This window comes from Herpailurus yagouaroundi, unplaced genomic scaffold (assembly GCF_014898765.1).
Source record: "Herpailurus yagouaroundi ecotype Mexico unplaced genomic scaffold, PumYag 195, whole genome shotgun sequence".
NCBI lineage: Eukaryota > Metazoa > Chordata > Mammalia > Carnivora > Felidae > Herpailurus > Herpailurus yagouaroundi.
The window spans coordinates 18726062-18741011 of NW_024412426.1; the positions used below are offsets into that span (position 1 = coordinate 18726062).

General features: G+C 36.3%; 1 protein-coding gene across 8 annotated transcripts in view; it reads right to left on the reverse strand.

Annotated features, from left to right (window-relative positions):
• The window catches only part of RABGAP1L (RAB GTPase activating protein 1 like), an 802606-nt gene that overhangs the window by 543904 nt on the left and 243752 nt on the right, over window positions 1-14950 (reverse strand). For all 8 annotated transcript variants that reach the window (XM_040446724.1, XM_040446725.1, XM_040446723.1 and 5 more), the window contains one exon: window positions 12812-12962. In XM_040446724.1, the coding sequence (XP_040302658.1) occupies window positions 12812-12962 (151 nt within the window). The remainder of the gene's footprint in view (window positions 1-12811; window positions 12963-14950) is intronic.

Below are 14950 nucleotides of genomic sequence, written 5' to 3' on the forward strand. Positions count from 1 at the left end.
AATGGTAAGATTACAGGGGCGCCTGGGTGGCGCAGTCGGTTAAGCGTCCGACTTCAGCCAGGTCACGATCTCGCGGTCCGTGAGTTCGAGCCCCGCGTCAGGCTCTGGGCTGATGGCTCAGAGCCTGGAGCCTGTTTCCGATTCTGTGTCTCCCTCTCTCTCTGCCCCTCCCCCGTTCATGCTCTGTCTCTCTCTGTCCCAAAAATAAATAAAAAATGTTGAAAAAAAAATTAAAAAAAAAAAATAAATGGTAAGATTACAAGTTTAAAAACCTTGCAGATCAACCAAAATATTTTAACTCCCAAAATTATTGCTATCATGTCAATTACATCTAAAAAGAAGTCCATTACGCATCAAAGCTTACCACTACAAGATAAAGTCCACTAGAAATCTTTAAATCACTCCTTTCAGCTAGGACGTAAACAGTTAAAGAAAGTTGCTAGAAGCTGGATAGCAAATAGCTAAGTCTCCAATTTCTTTCTGTAAAATAGCCTGAGCAGGCAGCTGATGAGCAGTTTCCTTTTTAATTATAGTCGTTTCCTGATTAATTAGTCCCAGAGCACTTAATGCAAGACTACACTGTGCCACTGGGACAAACAATGACTCTCCTCACGGTACTATTAAGTATCATTTTTTTCCCAAGGATCAAACTCAATCTATTTTCTGTTCTAAAAGGGAAGGATCTGTTCATAATAAAAATAAGTTGGAAAAACCGTAGGTCAATACCTATAGATACATCACCAACCCCAGGGGGAAAAAGAGATTAACTCCTTCTACATAATTCCTCTAGGGAATCCCTTCAATCCTTAAATTCTTCTATAGTTTTTTACTCAGAAGAATCTTCATTTTAAATAGTATGCAATAAAGATCAATTTCCCTTTTGACTGCATGATCAGCTCCATAGGACTAAATGAGAAAGAAATTTTGTAAATACACCTAAATCATCACTGCACAGGTGTGACCTTTGAAACTCCTCAAAGCAAAGATCTGAAGTCCCTATGAAGTAAAGAAAGCTACAGAGACTGTGATTACATAATCTGTATGAAGAGATGGAACCTTACCTAGAGTATCTAAGTATCAAATAGACAGATGGGTAGAAAAATTAAGATAAGCTTTCTTTTTTTTAAAGATAAGTTTTTAATTAAAAATTGCCATCATACTTTTCAAACTAGAACTAAAGTTTTAAAGAGTTAAATGGAATTGCTCCTTTTCACATAATTTTTGCAGGTATCGAGGTAAAGGCTGCATAATGCTGTCTTCAGAAAATTAGTCATCTATTAAAAGATTAAGTAGTTTTAATAAACATGTCAAAGATCAGCTCTTAAAGGGTAGAAGTGATTCAATTATTCTGGCAGTAGTTAACAAGTAAAGTCCTCAACTATGCATACCCATAAATTTCCAACCTAGCAATAAAAAAGTTTTCAGCAATTTTTACCTAGTCTATGCATCATTCATTAGGAATGAAAAAGTTTGTATGTATAAAAGGAAAGCCTATTGTATTCTTAATAGAAGCATTACTGATAAAATTGTGAATCCTAGAAAAAGTAAAGATTTAATAGAGAAAAAAAAAACCAATCAAATGAGAATCATAATAAATTGTTCTGGTACAACTATTCTTTTTTTTTTTTTTTCAACGTTTATTTATTTTTGGGACAGAGAGAGACAGAGCATGAACGGGGGAGGGGCAGAGAGAGAGGGAGACACAGAATCGGAAACAGGCGCCAGGCTCCGAGCCATCAGCCCAGAGCCTGACGCGGGGCTCGAACTCACGGACCGCGAGATCGTGACCTGGCTGAAGTCGGATGCTTAACCGACTGCGCCACCCAGGTGCCCCACAACTATTCTTTTTAAATTGCAGCATATTGAGTTAATTACAATATTTATTTTGAAACAGTCTATGGAATGAATATATTAATTAAATCAAAAGCCAGTTTATGGAATAAAGCTTTAAAGTCTGAAAAATTTTTGCACTGTCAATAATATCCCCAACATAGTATTCATCTAGTATCTTCTTGAGGAATCTCAAGAAATTTTACAAAGGAACTGAATTTTTCTAAGGCCTACAATAATCCTAAGTTTACTCAATGGTCCTTTGGCTTTTCCATTTATTTATTTTTTTTCTACTGATGAGAAAAGAAGTAGAAACTAGGATATGAGTTTGCAATAGGAGATGCACTGTATTTAATATTTTGGGGTCTCTGTGCATATTAACAATTATATATCTATTCCATAAGCTCAAAAGTAATAATTATTTATCTTATAATGAACAATTTGAATAAATTAAGAAGAAAACTTTTCAATGATTAGTCTTTCATCTGGTCCTTAAGAGCTACTCATTAAATGTGATGAAAAGGGGTGCCTGGGTAGCTCAGTTGGTTAAGTGTCTGACTTCGGCTTAGGTCATTATCTCATGGTTCCTGAGTTCAAGTCCCATATTGGGTTCTCTGCTGTCAGCACAGAGACCACTTTGGATTCTTTGTCTCCAACCCCTCCTTCTCTGCCCCTCCCCTGTTTGTTCTCTCTTTCTCTCTCTCTCTAAAATAAATAAAACATTTTTTAAAATGTGATGGCAGGGGCGCCTGGGTGGCGCAGTCGGTTAAGCGTCCGACTTCAGCCAGGTCACGATCTCGCGGTCCGTGAGTTCGAGCCCTGCGTCAGGCTCTGGGCTGATGGCTCAGAGCCTGGAGCCTGTTTCCGATTCTGTGTCTCCCTCTCTCTCTGCCCCTCCCCCGTTCATGCTCTGTCTCTCTCTGTCCCAAAAATAAATAAAAAACGTTGAAAAAAAAATTAAAAAAAAATAAAATGTGATGGCAAAAGTGAGACTTCAATTAATCCACTCTGGTCTACAAGCTGAAGTGTTCTATTAAAAAAATAACATTCATAACTTCTAATATATTCTTCGATTATAATGCCATAACCAATTAATCCCTCCTTTTTATCTAATCATGGGGCACTGACCAAAGGGTTTACTTCATGTAGTCATTCAACAAATATTTATGTTAAAGGCTAGTGCCAGGCTCTGAGGATACAAAGTACATTTTGTTTGGAGAAACAAAATGACAGTTTATCTATGATGACACAGTCTCTTATCAGTCTTAAAAATCAACTAAAAGCCATGCAACTAACATGCAGCCTAATCTGAGAAATTCACAGGGAAAATGAAACCCAGCAAATATAAAACAACAAATAATGAAAACCACTTTCACGGCTACATTATGGACAGTTAACAAGAGGCAGGTAATAGAGAATGGAAGATATGATGGAGAGACAAATATAAAGAGACACAAAAAGATAAAGAGAAGATAACTGAGAAAGATTCATGAAGTTATCAAACAAAATGGAACTGTTAACTGTTACCAAACTATGACAAGAAATGTGTAATATGGGGTCTGGGGGTGGATTTTTGGTACTTAGCTCATACCTGTTGTCTCACCCCCCTTTTTTTTTAACCTTGGCACTAATTAATGGTAAACAGAACCAAACAAATTTAAATGGAAAAGTAAATCAATGCAAAAGCCCTGGAGGAAAACTCATCATACCACATTACCCAATAAAATATAAATATAAAGTGAGTGCAAATAACGTTAATAAAGTTATTGTGCAAAAAATGTTGTTATGAAATTGGGATCCAAGAGTCATATTCTAACTTGAAAATTTGCATGATTTAGGAAAAATATCACTTTTTTCCTCTTATCCTTAATTCTAAAGCTATAAATACAGCTTTTATGCCACTAAATGATGCACGCTTAATAATAATTCAAAAGACTTCCCTCAAAACAATGTACTTCTCTAACTCTATGACATGAAATCACCTGTTCCTTAATTTACCTGAAAACTATTTACTGCGTTTAAAGGATAAACAAGAACACTATCTGTTACTAGAAATAGAACACTGGCACTTAAGTACATGAAAGAATAATTTTAAAATTTTTACAGAAACATGTCAGTGCTCAGATTCACATATAATTATAGTTTTGATACATGCCAATGTCAATATATATATCAAAGAAAATGAAAGACCACAGAGATGAAAGAAAATTTGGTAAAAATTATGCTGTGAAAAACCAGTAATAAGCAAGGTATAATTATATAGTGAGAAACCATCACCCTTACTACACAAGAAAAGAGAAAACACATTTTCTTAAAGAACCTCTTTCAATAATTCTTGATTTCCTCTAATAAAGGCTGCTGGTGACTATGTGTTCAAGGCATTTACATTACAACACAGTGAATATTCTTTATTCTGCTTGCCCACCTTATTTTGGTTGGGTTAGTACATTTTAAAGAATTAAGAATTTTCTGGAGAAATGTTTGTAAATTTTAGAGCTATATCAGTAATGTACCATTCAGTATGAGAGTCTGTGGCTTTTACACATACCGATGGTACAGACCCATCTGGAATAACCCCATTCTATCAAAAAGCTCATTTCCTAAAACTAGACAAGGTGATGACAGAGAACAGAGCAGCCGTGTAATTAAGCAGTGCCCTGCCTCTCGATGAAATCTAGAGTTGTTATCTAACAGTACTGAATTTTTAAAAAAATAAACCATGTAAACAAAAAGCAAACAACTACCTGGCTAAATGATGTAAAGCATTTAATTTAGTTGTGAAATCTTCTCAAATAAAAAAATACATAAATGATAGCATAATTTGACTTTTCAATTAAATATTCTCTAAATGTTATTCAATCACAAGAAAGATACCAATTTAAATACTTTCTCTTGAGAATGTCCAGTAATTATAATTATAGAATGTTCCACTGAAATAGAGTAAAACATTTTCTTTACCTACATGTTTTATTAAAAGCCATCTGCTACAATAATACACTGGAGAACAGACAGAAGACAGGCTTCACTCTGAGCAACACCAACAACCTGACAAGAATAAACAGAGTGGAGCCTTACCTGTCCATACAATAATGCTCAAGAAAGCAGAGAACTTGCAGAATCTTAGAACAGGTCAGTCTCACAGCTGTTTTTATTTATATTCCAAAAGAGAGTTTTGGCAGCAACTACCAAAGTAATATTTGCAACTACTGCCCTTTTGGCTCTCTGATAGAGGTTTAAGCACATGCTCTTCTTTGCAAGATCATACTGTTTTATATTTAGCCAATAGATAGTATTTTTTTAGTTCATGGATTCTAAAAATTAACATGCAATACCATCCTAGCACAGCACCTGGCACACAGTAAATACTCAAATATTTATTGAATAGACTCTATAATATTACTTATTAAAATTCTACTACTTCAACCCTAGGAAGCCAATTTAATATTCCCTTGTGATATCATTTTCAAATGACATATTTTCTGAAGTTTTTTACTTCACATACGTATTCTAACAAGAACAAACTTGTATTACATTCTTCTCATTTAACAAGAGGACAAGCATTGACCCATGAATAGTGGACGTAGCTGGCCAACTGGGGTAGGAGTGAGGAAAGAAAGGAGCATGCTGATTCCACTTGCAAAGGCTCCCTGTACAATCCAAGCTCAGTCACTAACTGGCGGCTGAATCATTACATAAGCCAGTCCTATACTGAATTCCCTTCTCCTATCCTGCTCAGGCACTGAATTCCCACCTCAGACATCATCTTCCTTGTGAAGCCTTCCCAGCTCACCCAAACAGAGCTGCAACTACCTCGTCTGTATTCCACACACTTGATTAAGATACCTATTATAATCTGTATCATAATGTAAATGCAGTCTATCCGTGCACAGGCTTGGCTTTCCCTAGGCTGCACTCATCAAGGGTATGAACTCTTTTCACGTACGTAGCCCTAGAAACCATAGGAAGCCTGGCCTGTGAAAGATGCTTGATAAAGACTTGCCGAATGAATGGATTAATAAGTTGATGGAAGTAATACCTGACTTGCAGTAAATGAATTAATAAGTGAATGAGACTACTATCTGCCTTGTAGCCTTAACAGTCATCAGGAGTGGTTTTTAGAGAACATCATCTGACTTTATGATATACTTTATGCATAATCACTAAAATAATAAATCATATAACCACTGCAAGGTCAAGTTTTAGGATTCAAATATTCCATGATATTCACCAACCAGGGGGCTAAAAAAAAAAAAAAACAGAAAAAAAATGTCTGACACTTTACATTTCTAAAAAGGTTCCTTCTCAATTCCATCAGCTGTTATTCACATTGTGCGCTCTTGTGAAAATTATGTGACTGGAAGCAGTCTAACATACATATTAAAGTAGAAGTATAGACTGACACCAATATCCATTATAACTGTTATCATGTTCATGATGTATTATCATATTGGTAAAAATAGTAGAAGCTAATCTCAAATACTTACTATGTGCCCAGCACTTTATCATCTTATTTAATTCGAGTCAGTACTACTATCTCTGCCTTATAAATGATTAAACTGAGGCTTAGAAAGTTGGGATAACTTTACAAGATCATAAATTAATACATGGGAGGGGTGAGACTCAAATTTAGCTGAATCTAGCACTAGAACTTAAATCCTGTAAAAAGAAAGTGTGTGTGTGTGTGTGTGTGTGTGTGTGTGTGTGCACGCATGCACGCATGTACACATACACACAGAGAGATACTTGTTAAAGAAAATATTCCTTTGGAAAAAACAAGAACTTAAATGGTAGGAAAATGGCTTATGATGATGTTATTTCTGAAAGCTTATCAAATTAAAAACTTGTTTTGATTTTAACAAAGTGTAAAGTATGAGTATTACAAATCAGATCACTTCTACAAAAGAGCACAGAACTGTAATCCAACATTTGCTACGTTATGTAAATGATAATCAGCACACTTGATGGATAAACTATACCACACGTGTCATGTAATTACTGAAATCACAAATACAGTTCTGTAAAACAACATAAAATTCAGGTTGCCCTAAAACACACATAACCTCCTCATGTCAAAAGGTTGCTAATATGTGAAAATGTAATCACTACTCAGTGGCTCCTCAAACTAGATATTAAGATTTAATCCTCAGTTCACAAGTTCTAAATTCTGTTTGATCCTATAGGGTCATAATCCTTCTCACCTCAAAATTATGAAGAATGCTAATTTCATAAGAATCACATGAAATATCAACTATAAGCAATAAAGAACTTAAGACTTCAGAAATATGTGGTATGAGCCTGTCATGATCTGTCAACAGTGGCGGTGCCCTCAGCCCCTGGCAGAAATCATGCAGCAGCAATGGCTGAAGCCTCAGTTCACTTTAGGACAGACTGTGCAAAGACCCATCCTAAAAGGGTTGGTTGAAGTTAGGTGTTTTAGATCTTTTCTATTACTGGAGCACCTGGCTGGCTCATCGGGGTAGCATGGAACTCTTGATCTCAGGGTTGTGAGTTTGAGCCCCATGTCGGATGTGGAGACTACTTAAAATAAAATTCTTTTACTGGTTCTATCATTCCTTCCCTACATAATATTAGGTCCTTGGTGGGGTTTTTATAAAGCAACTATTTGTTCAAGCTGAACCATTTCATTAACTAACCTTGAAGTATTGCCATTTCCTTGATAAGACAGGAAGAATTAACTGGACCAAAAGAAGACACTACCAACTGCTGAACCACGACCAACAAATAGCAAATACTGGAGACACTTCTTACTGAAAATCCTCTGGGTATTCATTTTCTTTCTACTGAGTGGCTGGTAAGCTTACACGTATTCACCACCAAAGTACATACATATACTCTTGGCTATAAGCACTTGATGCCTAATGTCTACCTGTAAACATACAAAAAGGACAAAATTGTTTTTTAAGATATTGACATTTATCTTTTATTATCTTTGGCTAGAAGCAAGGAAGACAAGGGAACTGAAATACCACTGTATTTCCTCCCACAGAAATGTTATAACTTGAGAGCTTGAATAAAGGAACATTATTGGAGCCACACATTTCTATACTGTTTATATGAAAATGTTGTTTTTGATAAATTGCACTGTCAACAATAGAATTAACATTAAAAATTTTATGTAGTTGAATAGACATTTCTCCAAGGAAGACATCCAGATGGCCAACTGACACATGAGAAAATACTCCACATCACTCATCATCAGGGAAATACAAATCAAAACCACAGTGAGATACCACCTGACACCTGTCAGAATGGCCAACATTAACAACTCAGGCAATGATAGATGTTGGCGAGGATGCAGAGAAAGAGGATCTCTTTAGCACTGCTGGTGGGAATGCAAACTGCTGCAGCCACTCTGGAAAACAGTATGGAGGTTCCTCAAAAGACTGAAACTAGAACTACGCTACGACCCAGCAATGGCACTACTAGGAGGAATACAGGTGTGCTGTTTCGAAGGGAAACATGCACCCCCATGTTTACAGCAGCACTATCAACAATAGCCAAAGTATGGAAAGAGCCCAAATGTCCATTGATGGATGAATGGATAAAGAAAATGTGGTGTGTATGTATGTATGTATGTATATATACATATATATATGTGTATATATATATATACATATATATACACACACACACACACACACACACACACACACACACACACACACACACAAAATGGAGTATTACCCGGAAATCAAAAAGAATGAAATCTTGCCATTTGCAACTACATGGATGGAATTAGAGGGTATTATGCCAAGTGAAATTAGTCAGTCAGAGAAGGACAAAAATCATATGACTTCACTCATGTGGGGACTTTAAGAGACAAAACAGATGAACATAAGGGAAGAGAAACAAAAATAATATAAAAACAGGGAGAGGGACAAAACGGAAGAGACTCATTAATATGGAGAACAAACTGAGGGTTGCTGGAGGGGTTGTGGGAGGGGGGATGGGCTAAATGGGTAAGAGACATTAAGCCTGAAATCATTGTTGCACTATATGCTAACTAATTTGGATGTAAATTTTAAAAAATAAAAAATAAAATAAAAAAAATTTTATGTAGTCATAAATGTATAAACTGAATGTGGAAATATGTATTATATTACCTTAAATTATACAGTTAGTCAATCTCTAGTGGTAATTTTTAAACATTTGCCATCCTAAAATAAATTACTAAGCTTAATTTTTATAATAAATTATTCCACAACATACCTCAACTATTGCCTCTATTAACAGCTGTCTGCAGCAGAGAAAGGTTAAGTGTCTATCCAATATCTATTTTCGCTTTTCTTCCTTATTAAGCCCCTATTTTGGGAGGTGGAGGAGAAAAGCATTGCGACCACCTTAAAAAAAAAATTTCTCAGCTTTCTAGGGAGATTGTAGCCATGTAACAGTACTTTGGCCAAAAAGATTAAGTAAAAACTGCTATTTAGGTTTAAGGGAAAGCTCTTTAAAAGGGCAATAGACTTGATCAGATTAGCCAAAGAGATGTCCGGCCTCGGTACAGGCTCATGGAAGATAACCTCTAAACCCCTAGAATTTCCCAAATGATAGGAGTGTCTTTTTTTAATTCACGGTGGGCCCCTCCAACACTCTGATAGTTTATGCTAAGGAGGCAACTTATGGTAGGCCCCTAGATGGTTTAGGTTAAAAAGAGGACTCAGCACTGGGGACTAACCAAGCCAGAAAAACCAAACACGTGGTTAGAGGTGTTGAGTCAGGTGATATCAGCCCAACTTCAGGGAAGGGGAGAAGAGAGAGCTAAAGATTGAGTTCAACTAGGTGGGTGATGATTCAATCAATCATGCCAATGTAACGAAACCCCATAAAAACTCTGGAGTCCAAAGCTTGGTAAGCTTCCAGGGTTAGTGATCTTCCAAGTACGTACTAGCATGCAGTGATGTGGGAAGGATAATGTGTCCCTGACGACGCTGCAAGCTTCATATTTGGAACCCTCTCAGTACCAGATTCTGCCCTATGTATCTCGTCCCTCAGCTGGTTCTGGTTTGCATCATTTTGCTTAAAAAAAAAAAAAAATTCTGCAATTGTAATTATAACATTTTGCCATACCCTTAGAGGCATGACAACAAGGTGACAAGCATATGCCAAGTATATCCGAGTTTAGTCAGGGAAAGAGAGATTTCACGTAAGAACTTAGGTACTTAAGTACTAGAAAAGCTGGAAGACCAGAACACTGGGGACACTACTGCTAACTTTTAGGTTGGCCAGCACCACTACGGTCCAGAGAATCAGGGGGCTGCTGTTGCTTCTCAAGTTAAGAAATTGCAGGAAACAGGAACTAAAGAACGAAGCCAGGTGATTCAGAATGGAACACCTAGAGGCAGGTGCCAAGTCCCACAACCGGCAAAGCCTGGGTATCTGTCTGCTACTGCCAGAAGCAGAAAGTAAATCACTGCCAGGTTCCAGAGTAAAAAAGAGTCTGAAAATACTTTATTCAATGAAAACATTTTTTTTGTCATTCTGCCTCTTGATCTTAAACTTCTTCCTGCAAATTGTATATTCAAAATTACCACGGTGCTTCATATATGGTAAAGCTTTTATCATATGTATGACAGAAACTGCATTGTTGGGAGTTCATAAATAATATCACGGGAGACTTATTATTTATTTTGCTCCCAAAGTCTGAAATCCTAAAAGACATGAATTTTAAAAGCTTCTTAGTAGAGAAAGGGATATGGCAGTAGCGGCTACTCTATAAGCAGCTATTAAAAGTATATAGTTTGTTTTTTAGACAAAAAAGTGATCTGACACCCAGAGATATGGTCTCTGGGTATTTTTCCTCAGACACCTCCATTAATAAAAACTTTTCTGGGCATAAACTTCCAATACATGTATACTTATTTTGCTCATTTTTATTATGCACACAGTAGCACTTGTGCTAATATAGATCTACATAGAAATGTAGATAGGATATAAAATAAGGTAAAGACAATGAAAAAGTTATGCTTCACAAAAATATTATTCAATATTAAACATGGGTCATTTTTTAAATGTTTTATTTTGTGTAATTTTTCTACTGAGATATACTTCACATAACATAAAATTCACTTTTAAAGTATACAATTCACAATGTTGTACAACCATCACCACTATAAAATTCCAGAACATTTCTATCACCCCCAAAAGCAACCTCATACCTGTTAGCACTCCCAATTCTTCTAACCCCCATCCCAAAGCAATCATTAGTCTACTTCCTGCCTCTCTGCATTCGTTCTATTCTGCACATTTCATGTAACAGAATCATACAATAGGAATTATTTGTTAACATACTTGTTTAGCAGTTTATGAAACAATAATTTGAAAACCTGCCTCAAAATCAGTTTTCTTGAGTCACAGTTTTAATTGTTATCGTATCTGAGAAAGACTTCTAGAGATCCAGAGACCCAAACAGAGGGCACCATTTTTTTTTCAGTCCCACCCAACAATCATATTGTTGAAATTTGGTTAGGAAATCACTCATTTTCTCAAATGAATTTTCTTATCAGTAAATCAGAAGGTGTTATATTTTTGTATTAACAGTCAGTCCCAAATTTTCTGCAACTGTTTGTACAAGTCTTAAACACATTTGGAATTTCTGATTCCAGGAAGAAGATGTTAAGAGTTTTATTATAACGCACACAGCTTTCAGTGCGACAAAATCACACAGTGATGTTTAAATCGCCAAATGTTTCAAAAGTCCTTCTCTATAACATGAACTTATTTACAGAGGTAGTTGCTTTGTCATCCATTATCACATTAATTCTTACTTGAAGGGACACATTAGTGGGGTTTTTGTTTTGTTTTGTTTTGTTTAGTACCTTGATATGTAACATTCTGTGATAGCAATCTCTTTAAACCACACATATACCCTGTGGGGGCTAAGTTAAAACTAGACAATCTTTAACTCCACATATTTGAGCACACGCAAATTGCAAGAGAACTCTAATATCATGAAAGTGCATGTTTGAGTGTGAGCACCACTGTTATTCCTTCCCAAGGTGCACAAGCCCCTTCTTCCATCAGGTCACTCCTGACTCACATGGGACAAATGGCCACTGGACTTAGTCAAGTCTCAGTACTATGGCACAGAAAATATTAGTATAACTGAATATCCTTTGTGTTGCAACTTAAAAAAATACAAACGGAACTTTAGACATCCCCCCCAACACACACACATCAGTGGATCATCTCGCACATTCCACTGCAGAACACACTAATTATAAACAATGATAAAGGTTTTTTTTTTATAATCTGAATTTAGCAATGACTGAATATACTGGCACTCAGAAAATATCTGTGAAAGGGAGGGAGGCCGAAACGGAAGTAAGGGAAGAAGGAATTAGAGGGGCTAAAGAATCTGAAAAGTTGATAAATCCTGAGGAACGAAGACTTGGTTAGCAAAAAAATCTCATTTATGAATAGAGATTTTTAAATCTATGATTTAGAGTAGAGTAAGAAATTAGGAGGTGAGACCTATGAGGAGATTCTAGGACTGAAGCTTATCTTTGTACATGCTCTACCATCAGTTTTTTGGACATAAGCACAGGAATTTACATTGGAACCAGGGACTCCTGACAGAACAGGGATCTGGGCAACTATCTACATCATTTAAGTATAAGATTACATAAGCACAGGAGGCCTTTTAACTTCATTTTAAGTTAATTTGATTTCAAAATTATACTCGAGTACAAGCATACTGTGTACAAATATAACTATATAAATCTCATATAATAAGAAAGGTTAATTGAAAACACTTGAAATATAAATATATTCCATTTCAACAAAAAAGTGAAAGCCACTATCCACTATCCAACAAATGCTCAGAACAAAAGGCAGAACTATTCGCTGCACAACACTGATAGTTTTTAAAGAAGTTCAAAACATTTATGACTTATTGCACCTATGAAAACAATATTTATTTAATATGTTGTCCAGTGAGAAGAATATGAAAAAAGCTTCCTACCTTTGTGATAAGAAGTCGGTATCTATCCAGCATTGTCTGGTTGTCATGGCAGCCTGATAGTAACTGCCATACCTCTGCCCTCAATGCTTCAGGGACACCGCTCTTCACCAGAGTGGACAGCCCCTTTGGTCGGGCACCAAGGTTATTGTGCCTAAGAAAAGAGAACAAACCATTCATACTGTGTTTACTGCTGAACTGCTATTGTTACAGAAAGTATACTAATGAATTTATATAAAAATGGAAGCCTGGGTCAAGAGAAAAATTGGGGAGGGCATTAAATCATAACAGTAATGTCAGCTCAGTGATGTCTTAGGCATTTTTTCCCGATCTGCCTTCTTTATTGGTGAACCATGTTATTCTACCATCAAGAAAAGTTTTTACTTCCTTTCATTTACTTTTTAAAATCATCCTATGAACTTATTCAAAATAATGAATGTGTTACTTATCTATTTCTGGGACACATTTCAAGGCGTAAAAAGAACCATGTGAATCTCCTGACATGAATGTAGGGCAAGTTGGCTAACAGCGTGGGTAGGACAGAGGATGGGGAAATGGGATGCCAAAAGTGGATCGCAGGCCTATCATGTCTTGTGGATACCCCTACATCCTGACCCAAAGCACTCCCTACATGAAAAACCTGGTCCTTTCCTACAAAACTCACACAACCTACACAGCTCCACCTTGCTGGGGGGAGCAGCATAGACTCATCAGTCACACCCATTTCCAAGGGTGTTTAGAAATGAAACAAAGGCAAATATTTTTCGTCACGAAGTCAATGATGACAAAGTGTGTTACTATAATGATCTGCCCGAATGAACAAGAAACTGAATTGCACTTCCCAGTCTTATGAATATAAATTCCATTCCTTAACTTTCTCCTGGTGCCTAGCTTGAACCTGGAGCTATGTTTTATGCCTCTTTGCTCAGATTTTATCTTTACTTGTATTTGTTGCTCAGTTTTTGATCTCTTAGAGTGGACCCTGGTGTAACCATCTGGATTCCAAACCCTGATGACATACACTGGTTTGGTCTAACATTCAGGCTCTAGTTTCAAGGTTCAAGCCTTAAAAGTCATAGTATCAATATCTCCATTTTCTAAAATTGGCCCATCATCTACGTCACCAGCTTCTCTAGCTTATACACACTCTTCCACCTCCAGCCCAGACCTCAGTTTTGGAGGCCCTTCCTCTGAAATATGTCCCATTTTTTCCCCATATGGTCATAATCTGGCCATTTTGGAAAAAACTGTAGTAGCTGCCATGACTCAAAAGCTCAAGTAAACTCATCCCATTAATATCTTTAATAAACCATCAAATTTACATCTATTCTGCTTTGTTTCAGCTTCTTCAAAGCAAACTTTTATGTTGTTCAGTTAGAGAACCTAAGCTTCCAATTCTGATTGGCTTGAAGCAAAACAAAATTAAAGGAGGTAGAGCTTATATGATTTAACATGCTATTTACTGCACATTAGAGACCAGAGTGAAAAAAAGCAAGTTTCAAAACAGTATATGTGGTATAATTTTAAATACACATTCTCTCTCTCCATCTCTCAAAATTTTATACAGTATTATTTTAAATACATATTTATTCTCTCTCTCCCTCCCTGCCTCTCTTGCTCCCTCTCTTTCTCTAACACATACTACTTAGAAATCTGATGTCAACCTTCATAGGAAAAGAATACAGAAGAATATACTCCAAAATACGTGTGCAATAGAATTAAGAGGAAAATTACTTCTGTTTATTTTCCTATGCTATTTGAAATATTCACAATGATCATGAATTCTTTTATAATCATACACCAAAAAAAAGTCATTTCAATTCTTTAAATTTCTCTCATGGACTTAAATTAAAATATAAGTTTGGTTAACTTTGAAAAGCAACAAAGCTAAATATGCTCCACAAAATGTCTTGAGCATATTATTCTTGAGAAGACTTACACCTGAGTAAACTGACACCTGTAACTTCCTTCCAGCTGCCTCTTCTTCACTATCCAACCAAGTTTAAGATCAGCAAAAGAATATTATGCCACAAAAGAGCCAGGATAGGGGCACCTGGGTGGCTCAGTCAGCTACGCATCAGACTTCAGCTCAGGTCGTGATCTTACAGTTTGTGAGTTCGAGCCCCACGTTGGACTCTGAGC